The following is a 22,418-nucleotide window of genomic DNA, read 5'->3' as shown; positions in this document are numbered from 1 at the left end:
GACTGTCAATTTGTCAGCAATTTATGAATGCGATAATTAAGAAAAACACACTTTATGCAGTGTGGTAATAACATGTAAATCATGGCGAAAATATATTGGTGCAGAGGTCTTATATCCTTGTAAGTAATATTTGTTGTTATCTAACGCCTGTGTGCCAGGGCATTGTGCTGCGCTTTACGTGCATCGTTTCATTAAATGCCCATTCTGAGGTAGATACTATTTCATTTGACAGATGAGAAAACTGAGTCTTAAAGTAAAGTGGCTTTGCTGTGGGTCATGTGGCTGCAAAGCCACATGGCCAGGATTTTAAGCCAGAGGTCTGCCTCCAGAGCCCATGGTTTTAGCCACTACACTACATGGCTTCACAAACCTTGCTCCTGTGGACAACAGTATTTTACAGTAGGAGCTAAGAGGTCTAATACAAAAACAAATCACTAGCAGTCATCGTCGTCGTCCCATGTCGTGTCCGTCCCCCCGCCCCCCCGCCCCCATCACAATCTTCAGCACAGCTTCCTTCTTAGGCAGTAAACTCCTGCAGTGTAGAAACTGTGTATCTATTCTAAGTAACTCTTCATACTACAGCGGAGATGCTTTGTCAGCAATACTGAGACAGGAAACAAAGCTGGGCTGCTTCTGTAATCTTGCTTATCTACTTCCTTTTTGTTACATTTATATTTTACTTCAGATGGCGTGGGAATCATCTTTGATTTTTATTAAAACAAAACCAAACACTATTACACACTGAGGCCCATGCTGTTTCTAGGACCCCAGGGCACAAGAGTTTCACAGACTATTTCCCTTACCTGGTTCTTTCCTCCCCTCCTACGGGCTCCTAGAGTACCCTGTTAAAGGGCTACAAGAAAAAGAAAGAACCTGTAGAATTCAACTTTAATCTTTTGGGAAATTCTTAATTTCCTGTTGTAAAATCCAGGGAAAACAAATATATATTGATCAATCAATATAGATATAACGTCAAATATATAAACCAATCAATATAGATGTAAGTATGTATTTCAATTTAAGGATTAGTAAAGTTAGAGTACAACAGCCCAATTCTTGGTTAAAAAAAAAAAAAAAAGATAAGAGCAAGTCCCTGCCAGCACAGGTGCCAGCCCTTACATCTGTCAGCAGGCTGACCAAAGAGGAGTCTGACCACTGGCATTCAATGAACATGGCAACACAGCTCCCTTCAACTCTCCAAGGAGTTTCAAGTCAAGGAGGTTTTCAGTCCTTGTCTTGTTTATCTGTTGATGGAGGGTTTCTAGGAAGATTTAGCAGTGCTTCAATTTTCTCAGCATCATCCTTCGATTGATTTTTCTGTAAGCTGCTTTCAATTTCTTCAGGGAGGAGCTCAGTAAATTGTAGTCTGGCTTTCCTGTAATCAAAGAATGAAAAGGATATATCAAGTACTGCTCCATTTCTTTAGTTCTTTGGTTTTTAAAAAAGATAGTATTTGTGTTATTCTCCCTGCAAGTTATGAGCAAACAGTGCTCCTTGCACTTCAGAGACAATTACTTCCTTCTCTCTCCTAACCTGTTCCAGTCACAAGCCAACTAAGATTCTCATGAGACCAAAATGGACACCGCCCTGGCAGCAGCTCTGAGTCAAAAGATATTCCCGAGTTCTCGCAGGGGGGACGTGCAGTTGCTGAAGCAGCCTGAGCTAAGGTGTGAACCCCACAACTTAGCCGTCCTCTTGCCCTCAGGGCTGGGCGGACGTGACCCCCGCCACTCTGTTAAACCCTCTGTTAGAAGACCTTGTAGGAAACGCACAAAGGCTATGACCATGGTAACCTTGTTACAGAAAAGTCAGGCAGGACCACACTATAGAGGCATATTCACCAAGAGTGAAAATCTGATTTCCAAATAACGGATCAGTTCTTTTTCTAAATCAAATATTAGTGTCTTCCTTTCTTTATATGATTAACAGGGTCGCCCATGACTTTCTTCTCAGGTCTTTCTGAGCAGATGGGACCATTTCTTCTCCATATCTCTACAGCCAGTTTTCTACAATTTCTGCTCACTAAGGCAATTTTTTAGACTCCCACTTTGTTTGATTTCCCTATGGTTATTTTCAAGCAAAGAAGCAGACATATAAAAGGTTCTTAACTATTTATTAAATTAACTCTCCTCAAAAATATCACATATATTCCATATAGATAACCTATACATTTTTGACACTACTTCCTCTGCCAGTGTTCTTTCAGTACTATAATTCAAGTTATTGTTTTTACCCATTATTGAGGTTTTCCATCTCTAAATAACTGACAACTTCTCTAGTTATTTTTTCTAGTTTCCTTTTTTTGGGGAATACAATTATTATTATTTATATTTTTCCAAATGTTAATTCTTCTATGTATCAGATTCAAATAACCAGTATACTTCCTTACCTTTCTAACTCCTTTCTCAAAGCTTCCTTTTTAAAAAAGAATTCTTTTATGACACCTAAAGAACTAGAATAAGCTAATGCTTTCATGCTTTTACTTCTTCATAATATCAAATTTTATGCTGGCATTCAGAATTTTAGGTGCTGTACCCTGGAACCTAGTCAATTGCATATCTCACCTACCCTCTTACTATGGAGAGGAGGAAGGAATGAAACAAACATATACTGAGCATTGTGATATGATTCTGCCCTTAGAGCAGCTAAGAAAACTGAGGGCTTGAAGTTAAGGAAAATATCTAAGGTCACGGAACTAATTAATAGTCTAGCTGGGATTTAAGCTTTGTTTTCAAAGTTTCATTGGCTCCAAAAACAATGCTGTTTCTTCTATAGCACCTAAGTCTTTGGAAAACAGATCTATAGATACCAAGAATTTCTGTGTGTTTGTGTGTGTGTGTGTGTTTGGCATAAATAGAAGTTTCAAGTAAAAACAAAAGAAAAAAAAAGACTGCTTCTGTATTCAACTACCAAAGCAGTAGCAACAGATGTCATCTTAGTGCCCAGGAAGCTGAACCATGAGAATCATTTGTACAAGGACTGCCAGATGGCAGCCTGTCATGTTGATCTTACAAAGAATCAGCACGAAGTCAGCTATCAGTGTGATAACTGTACCCCAGGGAATGACTAGATGGAATAAGTGAAAGCTTTCATCCTCCTCAGTGGCATCCAGTCCATGAACTCTATCTACATAATTCCTGTGTGTTCACAGCAAGAAGTAGAATCTTTGAATGTAGAGACTTAACATGCTCTCTGTTGTTCATAGATGTATGTGCAAACGGAGTATCAGCTTTTAAATAAAGCCTAGCAAAGCTCACTCACTGCTGTGCATTTCCTTTAGGTAATTCCTATATAGTCAAGAATATGAGAAAAGCAAAAAATATGCAACCGAATGAGATTTACATCTTAGCTTTTTAAAAACATGTATCTAAGGAAAGAACCTCATCAGATTAAAAATAAAATTAGTGTCTTTCATTTTTCCATTCTCCTTAATTAAAAAGATTAAAAGACCAGGTAGGGTACAAGTTGAGGGACTCAGTACAAAGGAACTTTTCTTTGAATTGAGTGGCAGCTTAGAACACTCTCTAAGGCCTGCACTAGGAAAGTCAGACATGCTCATCATCACAGGCTCCTTACCACTCTTCCACTTTCAGCTCATGGAGTGCTTTCCGATCCTTCTGTTTTCTCTCCTGAACGGTCTCACCATAGTACTTCTGCAGTGCCATCATCAGACTTCCTACAGGAGTGCTGCGGAGGAAACAGAGGGAAAGCTTAGGAAGAAAGAACCCTGAGACACGCAACATGTAAGTGTCTCTTCTAAGGCTGAGCACCACCAGCTGAGCGCGTGTTCACTGATGGGTCCAGACACACAGGACAGTTAAAGCGTCCTTGTTGAATGAAGAAGAAAACAGGAAGGCAATTTCCTTTCTGGTCTGAACAACAGACAAAAACAATCACTGCAACTTCCTAAAATTACCTGGTATAAAAACAACGGGTCTATAAATTGGCTCTGTGTTTTTTTTATCATGAATGATAAATAAACTGGGAAGATATATATTTATGAAGTCCTAGAAGTAGCTTTATGCTGAAGGCTTCTCAGAAATCAAATTAGTACCAGCAATGGTACCAGATCCCCCAGGGGGCAGGAACTGTGGAGGGTGTTTTTGGTTCGAGGAAGGATGCTACTGGCTTTTGGGGGTGGACCCACCAAAACATCCTAAAATGCAAAAGGCTGGCACAACAGTCTCACCTACAATGCCAATAGTTACACACTGAGAAACTGATTTAGATAATAATTACTACAGTGATGAAGAGTGTTTGATTCTTGCGTCCTCAAAGAGAAGGAGTTTTTGACTCTGAAATAACTTAAATCCCCTCTGGCTACAACTTAAGTAACTTCATTTTAAAAATTATGTTTGCTAAGTGGAAATGTCCATCAATAGATGAGTAGATAGAGAAAATGTAGTATAAACAATGGAACATTGTGCAGCCTTAAGAAAGCAGATCCTGTCTCACGCTACAACATGAATGAATCTCAAGGACATTACACTAAACAAAGTAAGCCAGTTACAAAAAGACAAATATTATATGATTCCACTCACATGAAGTATCTAAAGTAGTCACAATCATAGAAACAGCAACCAGAAAGGTGACTGCCAAAGGCTTGGGGGGGAAGGGCAAGAATTAGTGTTTAACAAGAACACAGTTTCAGTTTTATTAGATGAAAAAGTTCTAGAGAACTATTGCACAACAACATGAATATGCTAAACCGTACATTTAAAAATGGTTAAGATGGCAAACTTTGTTATGTGTTTTTTACCACAATGTAAAAAAATATTTTTGCTGCTAACTTCAACAATTTTCTCCTTCAGATAAAGCTGGTATATAAATAATAAAACAAAAATAATGTCAGCAATGGACTATGACATGCTGAATTTCTTTTTAAAAGTTTAATTAAAAAAAAGAATCCATAGTCTACAGTATTAACTCCTCCTGGAAAGAGGGTAGAAAAAGGGAGTGGGTAGATGGAGGGGAAGGGAGAACTCTTCTAGTCAGGTGAATTCCTGATAATAAATATAGAAGAAATGATACACTAGCCAATCAACGTTTTACAACCAGCTTTGTAATAACTGATTACAGCATGGATCATCAGGGGATCATTAAAACCACAAAAAAAAAGCTGGAGAGCAGACTATTCACAGTCTCAGCCCACAGATTACTTATTAGTCACAAGGGACAAAGATACCTTTGTAGTGGACAAATTTAGTCGATAGCAAATATGGTAGGGAGCATTCTAAAATGACTCTGCAAACTTTCCTGCCCTAATCCCTCGACTATGAATATGATGAGCTATTATGCTCCTGATTATATCATGTTACATGGCAAAGCAGATTTTACAGATGTGACTAAGGTTTCTAATCAGTTGAATTGGAGTCAATCACAAAGGAGATTATCTGGGCGAACCCTTTAAAAGCAGAGAGTTTTCTCTGGCTGGTGGCAGAGCGACTGAGAGATTCAAAGTATGAAAAGGATTCAACACACTGGTTGCTGGTTTGACCCTGGGTGGGGGCCGGCGGTGGGGGGGGGGGGGTGGGGGCAAGGCACTGTGAGAAAGAAATGTGGATGCCTCCAGTCACAGAGCAATGCCTGGCTCACAGTGAGCCAGGACACAGGGACTTCAGACCTACAGCCAGAAGGATTCTGTCAACGACCTGAACGGTTTGGAAAACAGATTCTTTCCCAGAGCCTCCAGAGAAGAGCCTGCCTGGCCAACACCCTGATTTTTTTGGCTTTGTGAAACCCTGAGCAGAGAACCCATCCGAGCCTACCGGTCTCCTGACCTACAGAACAGTGATAGAATAAATGGGTGGGGTTTCAAGGTGCCAAGTTTGTGGTAATACGCTACACAGCAAGAAAAAACTGCACCAAATAATGAAAGTTAACATCACTTATAAACGGTGACATAATATGTTTCTTGATGTGATACACTGAGAAGGACACAACTTCACCTATGCTGTATTCCCAATGAAAACATTTAACCTAAATTGAATCATGAGGTGATAATCAAATAAAACTGAGAAATATTTGGGGGGGGAAAGGCAGTGGAACTGTTCTAGTTTAAAGGACTCTAAAGAGACATGACAACTAAATACAATATACAACTGGATCCTGGGTTAAAAAAAAAAAAAATATATATATATATATATATATGGCATTACTGTAATAATTGAGGAATTCTGAATATGGACCCTATCTTAGACAGCTGTATTGGAGAAACGCTAAATTAGTTCCTGCGACCACTGCACTGTGCTATCACTGCAGCGTGTTCTTCATCCTCGGGATACACACTGATATATTCAGGGGTGAAGAATTATGAGGTCTCAAATGCTTTAACCAGGAAGGAAAAAGAAACACACACACATCCTACACATATACAGAGAGAGAGAAAACAAATATGGCAAATATTAACAAGGTGAGTCCAAGCAAAGGGTATAGAGGTATTCAGTGCACTAATTTATTCAACTTTTCTGTGGGTTTGAAATTTCTCAAAGTAAAAAGTTGGAGAAGAAAATTTTAAAAATTTATTAAACTAAACAAAAGAAATCTAAACAAAATTTTTTTATAGAACGTGCTTTTAACTGTTTCTCATTCCTTGTTCCTGCTCCTTATATATAGCTCCTTTGTTCAAACTACAAATAGTTTCAGGTATTAGTGATATTTAAACAGTTTTTACCCAGTGCAAACAAAGTAAAATCAATAACTGAGGTAGAATTAGAATTGGACAGTCAAAGCTACTGCCAATACAAGACTAGAGACATTTGACAGGCTCTAAGGATTACATTTGCTCTCTAAAACTTCACTGATTTTATTTTCTTTTTTAAAGATTGGCACCTGAGCTAACATCTGTTGCCAATCTTTTTTTTTCTTCTTTCTTCTTCTTCTCCTCAAAGCCCCCCAGTACATAGTTGTATATTCTAGCTGTAGGTCTCTCTGGTTGTACTGTGTGGGACACCGCCTCAGCATGGTCTCAGCGGTGCCATGTCTGTGCCCAGGATCCGAACTGGCAAGACCCTGGGCCGCTGAAGCGGAGAGTGTGAACTTAACCCTTCGGCCATGGGGCGGCCCCTAAATTTGCTCTCTAGATGTGAATGAGATTTTTAAGAGGCAAGCCATTAATGAAAGTTGTGTTCATTTAGAATCAAACCACTGTAACACTTACCCTAGCAAGGCTCCAATTATGCCACCAGCCACCAGGCCACGCAGGCCTAAGTTTATTCTAAAAAGACTTCCTGTGACAGCTATTTAAAAACAAACAGAAAAGGCATTATTCTCATCTTTAAACACCTGAATTCCATTTTTTAATTTTCCTTCCACGAAAAGGACATAAACCCCTAAATAAGCTTTCTGAAACCAACATTAACATACCACCACAACCTAGATTTCCGGAATCTAAAATGCCAATACAGCTAGTTTCTCTTCCCCTTTGCAGGGTCAAAGCAAGAAACGCTCCCTTTACAAACCATTTCCTCCCTCTGGTCTATGGATCCAACCTCTTCTCATTCTGCTCGTTTTTTCCCACCTCTCCTTAAATATCTGTAATTTCTTCACTTCCTCTTTTTTCATTTCTTCCTTCTTCAAGGAAAGCTTTCTTCAAATAAACAACAAAACCCCCTGCAGCTTATGCCTTCCCCCAGCCTCACCCTTTCTGTCCTCCTCCACTTCACCTCTCAGGCAGGACTGCAAGCGGGCATTTGGCCTACAACGCCACCTAGTGGCCAATGCCTGGGTCCTCCTCCTTCCCACTGGGATCGCACCTCGATGATGCCCATTCATTTTCCTTTTATACTATGCACAACACAACTAATGCCATCTCAGGTGGTAAAATTTTTTAAAAATAACATTTGAGTTTATATTTCTTATGTAAGTACTATATATTCATTTTTTAAGTTTTCTAAATTTTTAAATGAACAAAAATCACCTATAATTCCATTACCCAAAGACAGTAATAAATTTGGTCCTTTTTTCCTAGTCTTCTTTTCCAAACAAAATATTTTTTAAAAACAAAATATTTTTTTAAAACATATTAGAATAGCCAAAATCTCGAACACTGACAACACCAAACACTGGCAAGAATGTGGAGCAGAAGAAACTCTCCTTCACTGCTTGTGGGAATGAAAAATGGTACAGATATTTTGGAAGACAGTTTGGTGGTTTCTTACGAACCTAAACTCACTCTTACCATATGATGCAGCAATCACACTCCTTGGTATTTACGTAAAGGAGCTGAAAACTTATGTCCACACAAAAACCTAAACACAGATGTTTACTGCAGCTTTGTTCACAATTGTCAAAACTTGGAAGCAAACAATACATCCTTCAGCAGATGACGGATAAAGCATGGTACTTCCAGACAATAGAATATTATTCAGTGCTAAAAAGAAACGAGCCAGCCCTGGCGGTTTAGTGGTTAAGATGTGGCACTCTCACAGCAGTGGCCAGGGTTTGTTTTCCGGTCAGGGAACCACACCACCCATCTGTTGGTCGTCATATGTGGTGGCTGAGTGTTGCTGTGATGCTTAGCTTTTTCTTGTAAGCTAACTTTGAATTCCTTGGATAAATTCCACTTGGTCATGGTATACAATCCTTATTTGTTGCTGGACTTGGTTTATTAATATTTTGTTAAGGATTTTTGTGTATGTACCCTTGAAATATAGTCCATCCATAGTTTTCTTTGCTCTCTTCCTCTGGCTTTGGTATCAGGATAATACTGGGCTACCAGAAGGAGTTGGGAAGTGTTCCCTCTTCCTCTATTTTATGGAAGAGTTAGTGAAAGAAACTTACCAAGTAGCCAGGGAAGCCATCTGGTCCCAGGTTTTTCTTTGCCAAAAGATTTGTTTTTTTGGTGAGGAAGACTGGCCCTGAGCTAATGTCCATTGCCAATCTTCCTCTTTTTGCTTGAGGAAGGTTGTCCCTGAGTTAACATCTGCGCCAATCTTCCTCTAGTTTGTATATGGGACACTACCACAGCATGGCTTGATGAGCAATGTGTAGGTTCATGCCCGGGATCTGAACCCACAAACCCCAGGCCACCGAAGTGGAGTGTGTAAACTTAACCACTGTGCCACTGGGCTGGCCACAAAAGATTTTTAATAATTTAGTTTATTAACTTGTTATACGGCTACTTAAACTTTCTATTTCTTCTTGAGTAAATTTTGGAATTCTGTCCTTTTTTTTTCTTATTGGTTGGTCTTGCTAAAAAATCATCTACTTTGTTGATCTTTTAAAAGAACCAACTTTTGGGGCTGGCCCCATGGTGTAGTAGTTAAGTTGACGCACTCTGCTTTGGCAGCCTAGAGTTTGCCGATTTGGATCCCAGGCACAGACCTAGCACCACTCGTCAAGCCATGCTGTGGCAGGTGTCCCACATATAAAGTAGAGTAAGATGGGCACAGATGTTAGCTCACGGCCAATCTTCCCCAACAAAAAAAGAGGACTGGCGGCATATGTTAGCTCAGGGCTAATCTTCCTCAAAAAACAAAACAAAACAAAAATAAAAGAATCAACTTTTTGTTTCATTAATTTTCTCTATTGTTTTTCTTTAAATTTCATTGAGTTTCACTCTAATTCTATTATTTCCTTCTATCTGCTTACTTTAGGTTTATTTTGTACTTCACTTTCTAGTTTTTAAAGGTGAAAGAAGTTTAGATTATTCATTTGAGATCTTTGTTCTTTTACTTACTTTTTCTTTTTCTTACTGTTTACATACAAATTTCCCTCTAAGTACTAATTTGGCTGATCTCATAAATTTTGATATAATGTGCTTTTATTTTCATTCAACTCAAAATAGTTCTAATTCACCTCTTTGGCCTATGGATTCTTTATAAATGTGTTGTTTAATTTCCAAATATTTGTGGATTTCCCCAAATTCTTCTTTTAAATTCCACTGTGGTCAGAGAACATACTTTGTATGATTTCAATCCTTTTAAATTTATTGAGACTAGTTTTACAGGCTTGCATATGGTTTAGCCTGTAGAATGTCTTACATGCACTTGAAAAGAATGTATACTCTGCTTTTGCTGGGTGGAGAGCTCTAGAGATGTTAGTTAGGTCGCATAGGTTGATAATGTTGTTCGAGTCTTCTACGTCCTTGTTAATTTTCCCTATAGGTGTTCTATCCATTATTAAAAGTAGGTATTAAAGTCTCCAACCACTATTATTGAGTTGTCTATCTATCCTCTCAATTCAAACTGTTTGCTTCATGTATTTGGAGCTCTGGTGTTCGATGCATATATGTTTATAAATGTTATATCTTCTTGATGGATTGGCCTTTTAACCTTATAAAATGTCCTTCTTTGACTGTAGCACTTTTGTCTTAAAGTCTATTATTATTTTTTTTTTTGAGGAAGATTGTCCCTGAGCTAACACCTGTGCCAATCTTCCTCTATTTTGTATGTGGGATGCCCAGCATGGCTTGATGAGTCATGTGTAGGTCCACGCCTGGGATCCAAACCCGTGAACCCCAGGCTGCTGAAGCAGAGAGCACAAACTTAACCACTACGCTACTGGGCTGGCCCCCTCAGTCTATTTGTCTGATACTCATATAGCCATTTGAAGTCTTTTTCTTAATGTTTGCATAGTATTATCTTTTCCATCTTTTTACTTCCAACATTTTTGTTTCTTTGAACTTAAAGTATATCTCTTGTAGATAGCATATAGTTGGATCTTTTTTTAATACAGTTGGACAATCTCTGCCTTTTGACTCGAGCGCTTAATCCATTCATATTTAATGTTATTATGATATGGGTGGATTTAGGTTGACATTTTGCTATTCGTTTTCTATATATCTCACTTAGTTCCTTTTTGACCTTGTTACTACTTTTAAAAGTTACTTTCTTATTACTCGCTTTAGTGATTACATTATGCATCTTCACTTATCACATTCTACTGCAGATCAGTACTAATTTTATTCCACTAAAATGTAGAAACCTTGTTCCAATACAGCTCCACTCCTCTCCAATCTTTATGCTACTACTGTCATTTATGTTATGTATATATGTTAAAAAAACAAGAATATGACTATTATTTTATACAACCATACATATTTTAAAGAAGTTAAGGGGGAAAACAGTTAAGAAAAGAAAGAAGAAACAATAAATGTACAAGGTCTTTTATATTAACCTATATGTTTACCATTCCTACTAATTTTCATTTCTTCCTGTGGAGTCAAGCTACTATTTAGTATCATTTGCTTGCTCCACCATACCTCTATTCCTTCCCTCTGTTTTGTGCTTTTAATGTTATATGTAGCTTTAGTTATATGCCCAACACTTCAATTTTCTTATTTTATGTAACTGTCTTTTAGATCATTAAGAGAAGAAAATATTTATACTGGTTTTAATAATGACTTACATAATTATCTTTATCAATGCTCTTCAATTCTTCATGTAGATTCAAGTTACCATCTGGGATCACTTCCTTTCAGCCTGAAGAACTTCCTTTAGTATTTTTGTAAGGCAGGTCTGCTAGCAACAAATCCTCTTTATTTGCCAATGTCTTTACTTTTGTCTTCAAATCTGAAGGAAGGTTTAGTAGATATAGAATTCTTGATTGACAGCTTATTCTTTTTAGCACTTTGAACGTCATTCTACTGCCTTCTGGCTTCCATCATTCTGATGAGAAGTCAGCTGTGAACTTATTAGGTGTTCCTTGTATGAGTTGTTTTTTTCTTGCTGCTTTCAAGATTTCTCTTTGTCTTTCAACAATGTAGCTATTATATGTCTAGGTGTGAATCTCTTCATGTTGTTGTTCTTGGAGTTTTTTGAGCTTCTTGGATGTGTGGATTGTTTTTCATCAAATGTGGGAAGTTTTTGGCCATTATTTCTTAAAATATTTTTTCTGCCCCTTTCTCTTTCCTCTCCATCCAGTAGTCCCATCATACATATGTTGCTATGCTTAATGGTGTCCCACAGATCTCTGAGGCTCTGTTCATTTTTCTTAACTTTTAATATTCTGTCCTTCACAAGAGACAATCTTACTGACCTATCTTCAAGTTCATTGATTCTCTCTCAAATCTGCTTTGGAGCTCCTCATGTCCAGTGAATTTTTAATTTCCATTATTATATTTATCCACTCAAATTTTAATTTGATTCTTTTTTATAATGTCTATTTTTACTGATATTTTCTACTTGATGAGTCATTGTCATCATGCTTTAACTCTTTAAAAATGGTTTGAAATCTTTGTCTGCCATGTCCAGCAGAATGGGCCTTGTCAGAGACATTCCAAATGATTGCTTTCTGTATCCCATCTTGTGATTTTTTGTTGTTGTTGCAAACTGGACATTTTAGGTAATAAATTATAGCAACTCTGGAATTAGAACACCCCTACCCAGGATCATGGATGTGGTCCTCTGTTTCTGTAGTGACTTGCCTAGACCAATTTTGTGGAGTCTTTTTTTCTGTAGAGTGTAGTCACTGATGTCTCTGCTCAGTTTTTATTTTTATGTCTGGCTTCGCAGGAATCACATCAGCTTAGGAGTCAGCCAATGATCTGTCAGTGGCTCTGCTTAATCCAGTAAGGCTTCCACCCTCTGCCAATGGATCTGTTTGTGGCTTGAGGAATGCATTCAAAGTTTAAGCAGTTTATAACTCTTTTCTGGCTTTTACTTTCTGTGTTCATAAGGCCTCACAATTAACCAATAATAAGTAGCTTGCTGGGGCCTTCACCAGTCTTTCCTAAGTGTGCATACTTATACAAGCAGGCCACTTTCCAGAGTTCTGGGGACAAGTAGGATCTTGTTAAAGCCCTCTTTGGCTGTCTTGGTCCCTGAATATCCCTGTTAAGATTCTGCCTCATCTGCCAGTCTGTTGCTTGCCCCAAATGGTATCAAAATCCCAGGTTAGCTGTGTGATATTGTCCTTCCCTGACTGTTTGAAATTGTTTTCAGCAACATCCCTAGACATGGAAGTTTCTGTGTTCTGTTCCAAATAAAGTCAGCCACCCCAAGCAGCAGAACTGCTGGTCCTCCCAGCCTGCCTTGACCTTGTGGAACTTCTGCACCATGCAACTGGGAGTAAGGAAGTAGGAGCAGCCCCTGGCTGAATCACTACAGATTCCCACTATTCTTATTGAGATGCAGTAGAAATTGTTGGATAGATGCTGCTCAAGTTGTTGTGTGCCCTTGGTCAATTGACAGCATCTTTAAACGGTTACTTTTGATAATTTTGTGCAGTTTTATCATTGTTTTTTGGGGACAGGATTTGCCAAGCTCCTCACGTAGCCATCCCAAATGTCAAATTTTCTTTTATAAATGTCCATACCAATGCCAAATAATAATGGTGAGGGGAGACAGCCTTGCCCTGATTCTGACTTCAGGGGAAATTACTTTTGTATTCACCATTAAGTTCAATGTTGGTTGCTGCTTTGAGATATAAATTTATATTGTATCAGAGATATTTTGCTATTCTTATTTTACTAATTTTTATGTTTGATCAAGAAACATTTATTCTACTCTACTAAGGCCAAACAATTGTGATATAAAAGGCAAACACTTTCTCTGAATTCAAGTAAGTCATTTAGTAGAGAAGCAAAACAAATAAACAGCTACAACATAGCATTATAAGTGCTTTAATACAATTATTTATAGTGAATTATGGGAACACAGGGGAAAGACACCTAAACAGATCTAAAGATAGGAAAATGGGGGCTAGGGAGGACACTCCAGGGAAGCTGAAGCTAACAGATGAGCCAAACCTTGAAAGACAGGTTAAGCAGGAGCTGAAAAAACTTAGTTTTGGGAGTGAGATGGGTTCAAGAACAGGGACCAATATATGTAAAGCAAGAATATGCTGGGTTTGGGGAATCCAAGTCTATTCATAAGGGTGGAGCAAGAGTGCTGCACGGGGGCCAGGTCAAGAATCGACATTAGTCATAGGAAACTACAGAAGAATTTCAAACAGAAAAGTACTATAATCATATTCATATTTCAAAAAAGTAACTAAGACAACTCTGAAGGTGGAAGAAACCAAGATTATAAACAGGGAAAATAATCTGATAATAGCAGGTAAGAGAGTCCATATATATTTAAGGAAAATAACCGATAGGATTAGAAGTTTGGAAAGAGCAGGACAAAGGGCAGGAACATATCAATCTTTGGTTTCCAGTTTTGGAATTTAACAGGGTAGATGAGAGAGAACATAACAGCAGGAGCAAGTATGGAAGTGGGGGGAGGAAGACAAGAGTTTGGTTTGGGTATAGGTATGTGAGCCTACAGAACAACCATATAAAAATGTTTGCAAATTTAACAAGGGTAAGTTCTAGCCGCTTCAATGCTATTAATGTCTATTTCTGGGTTTGTATTTTAAAATGTTTTCATTAAAATGTTAACTTCAAAGTATGTATATGTGTGTTTGCCTGTGTGAGTATACATATACATGGAGTAAGTACACCCCAAAGAAAGATAGCACAGGTGATAAAGCAAGTGGGCTAAAACGTTAACAAGAGCTGAATCTCCGTATGTAAAGGGTATATGATGTTCTTTGTATTACTTTTAATTTTGCAACTTTTTGTAAGCTTGAAATTATTTCTAAATAAAAAGTAAAAAATAAGTTACATGTTGCGTATGTGTGTGTTTTTGTAGGTGAGAAAATGTACATGAGTTAGTGAGCGTCTGAGTGTATATGGCAGTTAATGTCATTTAGGTTTCTGGAAATAATACTTCAATATTTTTTAAAAAAAATGTTCGTTTTAAAGAGAGCATATCTACCAGAGGCAGAGATCTTTAAAATAAAATCCAAACACTTTCCATGAAACATCTGTCCTCTTTCTACTTCACCTCAGCAATCTCATGTCGAGCCACTCTTCCTCTCACTCACTATGTTCCAGCCATATTATCCTGCTTTTGAGGAACTTTCCTGCCTTAGAGCCTTCACCCTGGGTGGTCCCTCTGCCTAGGCTACTCTCTTTGCAAGGCCTGCTCCTTCCCATTCTTCAGGTATCAGCTTAAACGTCACTTCCTCAGAAAGGCCTTCTCTGATCACCCTGTCCACAAGAGATCTCACTGCTCCACCTACTTGTTACTTTGTCTCATGGCAACCTATTTTTTCCCATCCATGTTAGATTGAAAAACTCCACAAAAACAAAGACCTTTTTCTGTCTTGTTCACCAAGCATACCAAGGGCAAAGCACAATGCTCTCCCATTTTTGCATGCATGTTGAACAAGATGTGATGAGAAGCCAACCAAAGAATTCAGTAGCTCTGATTCATAAGTCCTTACATGTTTCTTAAGCCATATTTGACAAGACTGAAAAATGTAAACAAGAATAAACAAAAAATCTCTTACCTCCTGCAACGACAAAATGGCTCAGGGCATTTTTATCCCGGTACACATTTAGACCAGTGTTCACCGTGCTAAGAAGGGAGAAGGAAAAGAAAATTTAAAACATCTCCCACTTACCTTCTTGATTGTAATTTTCACTAAAGTGGTCAGTATTAGTTTATAAGAGCCCACTATGTCAATCCTTGATCCTAGTCTAGGCTCCCCCACCGTGTTCCAGACTACTAATATGCCTATGGACTTTCTAGGGTAGAACTTCTCCTGCTGAAGAATGGACCAAAAAACAACCAAATTTCTGGAATAAATATTCACTTAGAAATAGAAATAGAAAGAAGAGTTTTGTAGAATTTCTCTTACTTAGAAACCTTGTATCTATTTTGATACTAGTTGGTAGACATCTATCCATGGATCCAAAACTACAATTGGACCAATTTTTTACAAAGATAGATAAGAGTTCTCGAGAAAAATTTATTATGAATCACTTTCATGTGGGTGTTTAGTTTTTATAATCCCACATGCTCGAAAGATGTGCTCCTAAAAGAATACCAAGACCCTCTGCCCAAGTTCCAACAGAACTTACTTGAATATAGTCACAAACACTGTGGTTCTCCAACTCCAGCGCCAGCCATACCGGATGAAGCCTCGCACGGCAGCACGATGTGCAGATTGCTAAAGTTAATAAAAAGGCTGTGAGGTTCCCAGACACCTTGACCTTTTCCTTATTCTCAAACTGTGGTGGAGGGATGTCAGCTATGGATTAGGCAGGGACACCTGAACAGATAGGAACAATGCAAGATCTCTAGAGATACCATTCTTTAAGGACTGAAGCTTAAGCAAAAGTCCCATGTGCATCTATTCTATCAACAGACAGAAAAGGAAAGAAGAACTGCTGGTATTGACCAAGTAATCCATCAATTAAGTATCAGCTGTGAATCTATGTGGCAAATACCATGACAGATATAAAGTCAGGACTAGCCATGCTTTTTATATTCAAAAATTCTTGAGGAAAAGAAAAATATAAAATAAAAAAGCACTGAGTAAATGGTAAATTAGAGGGTAAGGATTAAAGTAACACAGATGTGCAGGAAAGGAGCAAAGGAAGAAAAAAGAACTAATATTTACTGACCATCTTCTATGTAAAAGTTGGGTTATATTACCTCATTTAATCTTCACATTTTCTTCAGGTAGGTGTTTTAGTTTTAATTAAAGCATAGAGAGGAAGTTTCTAACCAAGACCACTCAATCAACAAGGAATAAAGTCAGAATTGCAAGGTATGTTGTCTCCACAGCCCATTTTCACTAGGCTACCATGGAGCAAGTCTGGATTTTTAAAGAATCTGAGGGAATCCCTAAGTGGATCCTTAAATACTGTATGATACTGGGCAAATCAAAACGTCACTGACGGGTATCAGCATGGACTCATGGCTTTTAATAAACAGGTAGATAAATCCAGAAATAGATATAGATGTGCGTATGAATGTGTATATAAATCTCACACACACACACATTTCCAAACTCTGTCTGCCTCAGGCCTAGAAGCCATGACACCCCAGTAGCAACAAGCATACCAACCACCAGATCTTGGTTTTTAAAGACCTTCTTCCACTAAAAGAAATTAAAGCTCCTTGGTGAAATGGCAAATTCCAGGGCTGGTGCTGGAAAAGTAAAAGATGAGCCATGAATATCTTGCTGTGCCAACAAGTAAAGATGTGCTCAGAGAATGATGGGGAAATATCAAAAAGGAGCTAGCTTGAAGGGGCTCCAACTGTCCAAATCTAGGCCAATGTGGGCATCAAGATAAATGATGATAAACTTACAGAATAAAATAAGAATCCATGAATCCATACCGATAAAAATAAATTATAAATAGACAAATAAATAAATAGAGCCGAAGAGAAAGCCCTTCCTTATAGCAGAATACTAACCAATAAATGTAGGAACAATGGAACTAGAAAATGGCCATTTGGCAAGCACCATAGTAATAAATGTTTCAGGCAAGAATCATCATTAAATGCTAAAACAGGAGGGTAGAAATTTGATGAAAAACAGGATATTTACATAGTCTCAAAGTATCTAATAAGTATCCATAAGAAATTTATTAATTACAAAGGAAAAAAATAGTAATTTTACAGTAGATAGGCCTGGCAGAGACCATCTTAACCAAGTGACTAAAGTAAACATCACCAGTAAAGAGACAAATTGATATCACGTGCTTCAGATATAATGTGCTGGGAAGGAAACAGCAATTCTAGGGTATTCCAGCTAAAAGACATAGCCAGAATCTAATCACAAGAAAACATCAAACAAATCCAAATTGAGGGACAGGCTACAAAATAAATGGCCCACAGTCTTCAAAATGTCAAGGTCATGAAAGTCAAAGAAAGACAGAGAAACTTCCAGATTAAAGAACACTAAAGAGACATGACAGGCAAGTTCAACATCTGATCTCGTGTTAGATCCTGGACCAGAAAAAAAAATGTCTTATTATTTATTTACTTTTAAAATTAATTACATTAGTGGGACAAATAGCAAAATTTACATGAAGTCCGTAGATAAGATAATAATACTACATCAGGGTTAATTTCCTAATCTGGATAATTATACTACGGTTATGTAAGACAGTGTCCTTGTTTACGGGAAATACATGCTGAAATATGCACCATGTCTATAACTTACTCTCAAGCAGTTCACAAAAAAATAATAGTATGCATTATACAGAGAATGATAAAGCAAATGTGGTACAGTGTTAACACTTGGAGAATCTGGGTGAAAGGCATATAGGAATTCTTTGTACTAGTTTTGCAACTTTAAGTCTGACATAATTTTTTTAAAACTGCACAAAACAAAAAAACTGTCCGAGCTGTAACTTCCTCACTAATACAACAGAATTGATGTACAGATCTAAGACATACCACATGAGTTAGCACTCTATCAACTGTAAAGCTATAGTTATATATGTTAATTATTGTTCAGTGTGAGCTAATGTATGTACGCCATGGAGGCTTTGTCAATGAGGTAGCTATGCTACAGCTGAGCCCTGACGGTTTAGCAGATTAGAAATATATTTCAGAAAGTCGAGACATCGTGCTGATCCCTTCTGAAGATAGGAAAAGTGGTCCGATAGGCCATGTGTGTGCACTTTAGCATCAGTAGTTCCATTGTTATTAAGTACAGACTTTGTTTCTTTACTCTGACATCCTAAACCCTCCCAACCCCACCAAGAACCGAATGATTAAGTGTAAAGTGAATTGCTAAACTGGTGTGCCCCCAGATCCTATGAGAACGCCAGTACATACCACAGCATCAAACTGGTTATGATAAATTTCTGCTTGGCTCTGCTCAATGTAGCGCTGTTTAGCATGAATAAAAGCTGGTACTCCTCCATATGCCCAGCCAATGATGCCTGCTGAAAGTGCCGCTCGATAAATATTCTCAAGTTCCTTTGAAGGTCTCTCATGTTCACTAAAACATCAAAAAGACAATGTTTGGAGTTAGTTTATGGATACTGCTCTCTAAAAGACAGTATGATCAGAATTATCTCAAATGCTAAAACCACCACATTTTTCATTATGGGCAGAATCAATTAAATCCTCTGGTGAATTAAACAGTACAATTATATTACAAGTAGCTCAAATCTTAGCCCACACTAATCTATGCTGTAGAAATCAGGCTAGTGGTTGGTTAGTCTTGAGAAGGCAGCTAATGGAAAGGACACAGTGGTTTCTGGGATGCTGGTGACAATCTCTTGGTTACACAGCTATGTCTAGTTTGTGAAAATCCATTTATCAGTATACTAATGTACATTTTTCTAGATGCATATTACACCCCAACAAAAAGGTTTTTTTTAAGGTGCTCTTCTTTGATGACTATTACAACTCTACCATATTCCTGGAAACAGGAAGAATTTGTGAGTTGGATGTAGAGATCGATATTGCCCCTTTTGAATTTTAAGCTAACTTTTTGGAAATTACAAACGTATGGGGTTTTAGGACAATGTATGCAAGAATAAAATCCTGATGTAAAAAAAATCTAAACCTCATCTTTCTGAATGCTTAACTTTTATGTCATGCTCAGATGGGCCTGTACTATAAAAAGCACTGAATGAGAAATCTCACTATGCATGGGCAGCACTGACCAACCCAAAATACAAGAAAAAACTACTGTCTATTCAATTTATTCCTTTCAAAAGCATAAGAAACTAGAACCACCAATGGTGATTCCAAGAAAATTGCTCTCATGAATAGTTAAGTTTGTAGGTATCAAGTTACTATAAATAAAGGCCCTCCTAGGTAACCACTAAATGCTAATTACTTACATTACTAAATTGCTTTCCTCAGAGATTGCACAAGTGTTTATCTAATTCTAACTGCCAATAACCACAACATTTCTGAAATCAGAATCAGTGAGTCTTTACAGTTCCTGCATCTCCAAGAGTGAAATCTAAATAAAATCTCTTATAAAACTATAATTCTTATACTTACGTAAATAAGAGAAACTGCTATAATTTGAATTTTATATTTTATCTTTTATAGCGAATAAGATCAAAAACATAAAAACTGGTCTATGGTAGAACTCAGAAAAGAGAAAAGGTAAAGGAGCTTCAGATTTACCAAGCCTAGAGATGCATATGCTTTGGCTCTTTTTCATCCTCTGAAAAATTCCACGACATAGGTGATATTTATCTCCGTTTATCAACATGGAATTGACGGCTCTAAAAAGTTATATAGTTGGCCCAAACACTAATGAATGATGAGGAAAGAGAACACAGTGGTGGAAAGGACCTAGATTATAGGTAACAATCACGGGGATGTGGTTCTGGTTCTGTCACTCACTGCTAGTGATCTACAGCCAGATCCCCATCTCTCTGAGCCTTGGTTTCCTCATCCACAACATAAGGAGGAGCGTGAAAGTTATACTTTCAAATTTCTTTAAACTCCAACATTCGGTGGTTTGTAAAGGTAATCAAAAAACAACCCTCTTCCGTCATATATAATACAGGATGTTTCACAGGTATCTCAAATAGATATATTGGAAGGACCAATGAGAAAGGCTCCTGCATTATCTTAAAAACCAAGATGATGGAATCCATATAAAGTCAGTAAATATAATTCTGCCAGTTCCCTTGTTCCAACTATCTCAGCAACATAACAAATCATCAAAGTTAATTTAACCACTTGATAACACAGTGTAGTATGGTAAAGTATTCATGAAAGGGCAAACTTCTCACCAGTAATTGATGAATGAATAAATGATGAAATGAATGAATGAAGTATCCTGAATTTTTCATAAAAGTTCATTTAATTTGAAGGGTTATCTTTTATTCTGAAATATGCTTATTTGTGAATCCAGTTAACATCTTTTCTTTTATAAGGTGATGAAACAATAGTTGCCACTATTTTTCATATATTCCTTATTCGGTAGAAGAAGAATTTTACAACTCACTCTGCCATCTCTCCAACCTCCATTCTTTTGGAGGGGACGGGGGGCTACTGGTCATGAAATATCAAAGTTTGGGATCAAGCGAAATATGAAAAAGAATACTGGAGTGGAATCCTGCAGATGTGGGTTCCAGGGTCAATTCTGACACTAATTAGCTTAGTCTAATTCTTCTAATCTGTAAAATCAGGAGAGTACACTAAGACTACATTCCCTAAATATCCCTTAGAGGTCTGGCTTTCAATCAATCTCGCCCCTAACATTTGAAAACCGGCCTGTCCATCAACAGAACTACCAAATGGCAAGGATAACAGCTTGGGGTACAAATATTAGAACCTCAAAACCCACTTAAACCACACCACCCTGGGCTCCTCTGGCCCAGGATGACCCAGGTTTCAGGACATCTTCGCAGGCCCTCCCCACAGACCCTGGGCACGTTTACTCTTTGACAAACAGCTCCCGGAGGCGGTCCCATCCGGATTCCGGGTAATGGGGTTCTGGGACGTAGGAAGGCAGCTTCCGGTCCTCCGCAAGGGCCTCCGAATCGGCGGCCACAGCTCCCGCAGCAAAGACCCGAGGGAAAGGACCCAACGCCCTACAAAAGAGGCACCGTGGCGCCGGCGGCCGCACCTCCATGGCCCTCTCCGAACCTGCAGGCATGCACACACTTGGGCGCTCAGGACCCCAGGGCCTCCCAGGGGCTCGTGGGAGGACAGTGAAGATAACTGCAAGACTAACTGGGTAAGTACCCGTACGCCAGGCCCCAGCTAATCTGCGGCCAGACCCGCTGCCACAGAGCCAAAACCTCGCCTCGGGCCGCGGCCTCACTTTGGAAGCCCTGGGCTACATGAGACAGGAAGTCCCGCCCCCACCAGGGCAAAGACCAGGGGCAGGCGCGAAGGCGGAGCCCGAGCCGAAAACACTTCCGGTTGGAGGCAAGACTCACCTTAGAGGTGCCTGACCCGCCCCCGGAAGTTAGTTGGCGGCCAGTAGCATCGCTCAGTGCCGTCTATCCCCGCCTCCGGCCCCGTGTCCCTGCGCCTTCTGGGCCACGCAAACCGGGTGTCGCGCGCGTTCCTGTCGGCCGGACGTTGTCAGGGGTTCAAGTAGATTAGTACATTTAAAACGCCAGAAACCCCACATAGGTGAAGGAGAAAGTGCAGTATTTAGTACAAGTGGAGTACAGAGAGAGGGGAAGGCAATTTGCGCAAATACCAGCCCAGGCCCCCCTGTCACGGTACGAGAAACCTTCCGGGCTGGCTGGGGTCCGTCCCGTACTCGTTATGTTCCGGTTGCTGGAAAGGACCGAGGCGTTGAAAATCGGTTTTAGTGCCAGTTACACCGAGATTTCCAGAACACTTTTGAAGAATCAGCTTTGGATTCTTCAAGATGGATTTTACTCCCCTCAGTTCATATGCCTGCTGTTTCTCAAAAAGCAGGACGATTTCTGGAATTTCTATCAAGTGTGTGTTTGATAGTCCAGCCATAATTTCCCGTCGCTACAACCTCTGCTAACATATGTTTCGAAGTATAGTTATTAATAAAATACAAGCATTCAAAATATTCTCAAGCTGATTTGTGCACTTTCATTTAATCTTTGCTAGCAACCATAGTTTCTTAGTCTCTTTGCCAATCTCCACCCCCGCCTTTGTTCCTTTCTAGATGTAATTCAAAATTGCTACATTCTTTAGTAGAATACAGTAAATAGA

At 38.7% G+C, this 22,418-nt stretch overlaps 1 protein-coding gene across 1 annotated transcript; it reads right to left on the bottom strand.

Moving 5' to 3' along the window:
• Positions 1-82: 82 nt before the first annotated feature.
• TIMMDC1 (translocase of inner mitochondrial membrane domain containing 1) lies at positions 83-22,199 on the bottom strand. Its single transcript, XM_046659749.1, has 7 exons — positions 21,152-22,199; positions 18,570-18,735; positions 15,854-15,942; positions 15,280-15,347; positions 7,160-7,238; positions 3,577-3,687; positions 83-1,375 (listed from the first exon to the last, which is right to left on the bottom strand). The coding sequence occupies exons 1-7, from the start codon at positions 21,367-21,369 to the stop codon at positions 1,225-1,227; spliced, it is 882 nt and encodes a 293-aa protein (XP_046515705.1). The 5' UTR covers positions 21,370-22,199; the 3' UTR covers positions 83-1,224.
• Positions 22,200-22,418: the final 219 nt, after the last annotated feature.

This window comes from Equus quagga, chromosome 4 (genome assembly GCF_021613505.1).
Source record: "Equus quagga isolate Etosha38 chromosome 4, UCLA_HA_Equagga_1.0, whole genome shotgun sequence".
Lineage (NCBI taxonomy): Eukaryota > Metazoa > Chordata > Mammalia > Perissodactyla > Equidae > Equus > Equus quagga.
Note: the sequence above shows the minus strand (reverse complement) of the source record. Positions and strands in the feature narration are given on the sequence as shown.

Coding starts and splice junctions, on each gene's coding strand:
- TIMMDC1 (XM_046659749.1), bottom strand. CDS start 21,369: ATGCCTGCAGGTTCGGAGAGGGCCATGGAGGTGCGGCCGCCGGCGCCA. Junction 18,736..21,151: donor CGGGAGCTGTTTGTCAAAGA/GTAAACGTGCCC, acceptor TTGATGTTTTAG/TGAACATGAGAGACCTTCAA. Junction 15,348..15,853: donor GTGTTTGTGACTATATTCAA/GTAAGTTCTGTT, acceptor CTCCCTTCTTAG/CACGGTGAACACTGGTCTAA.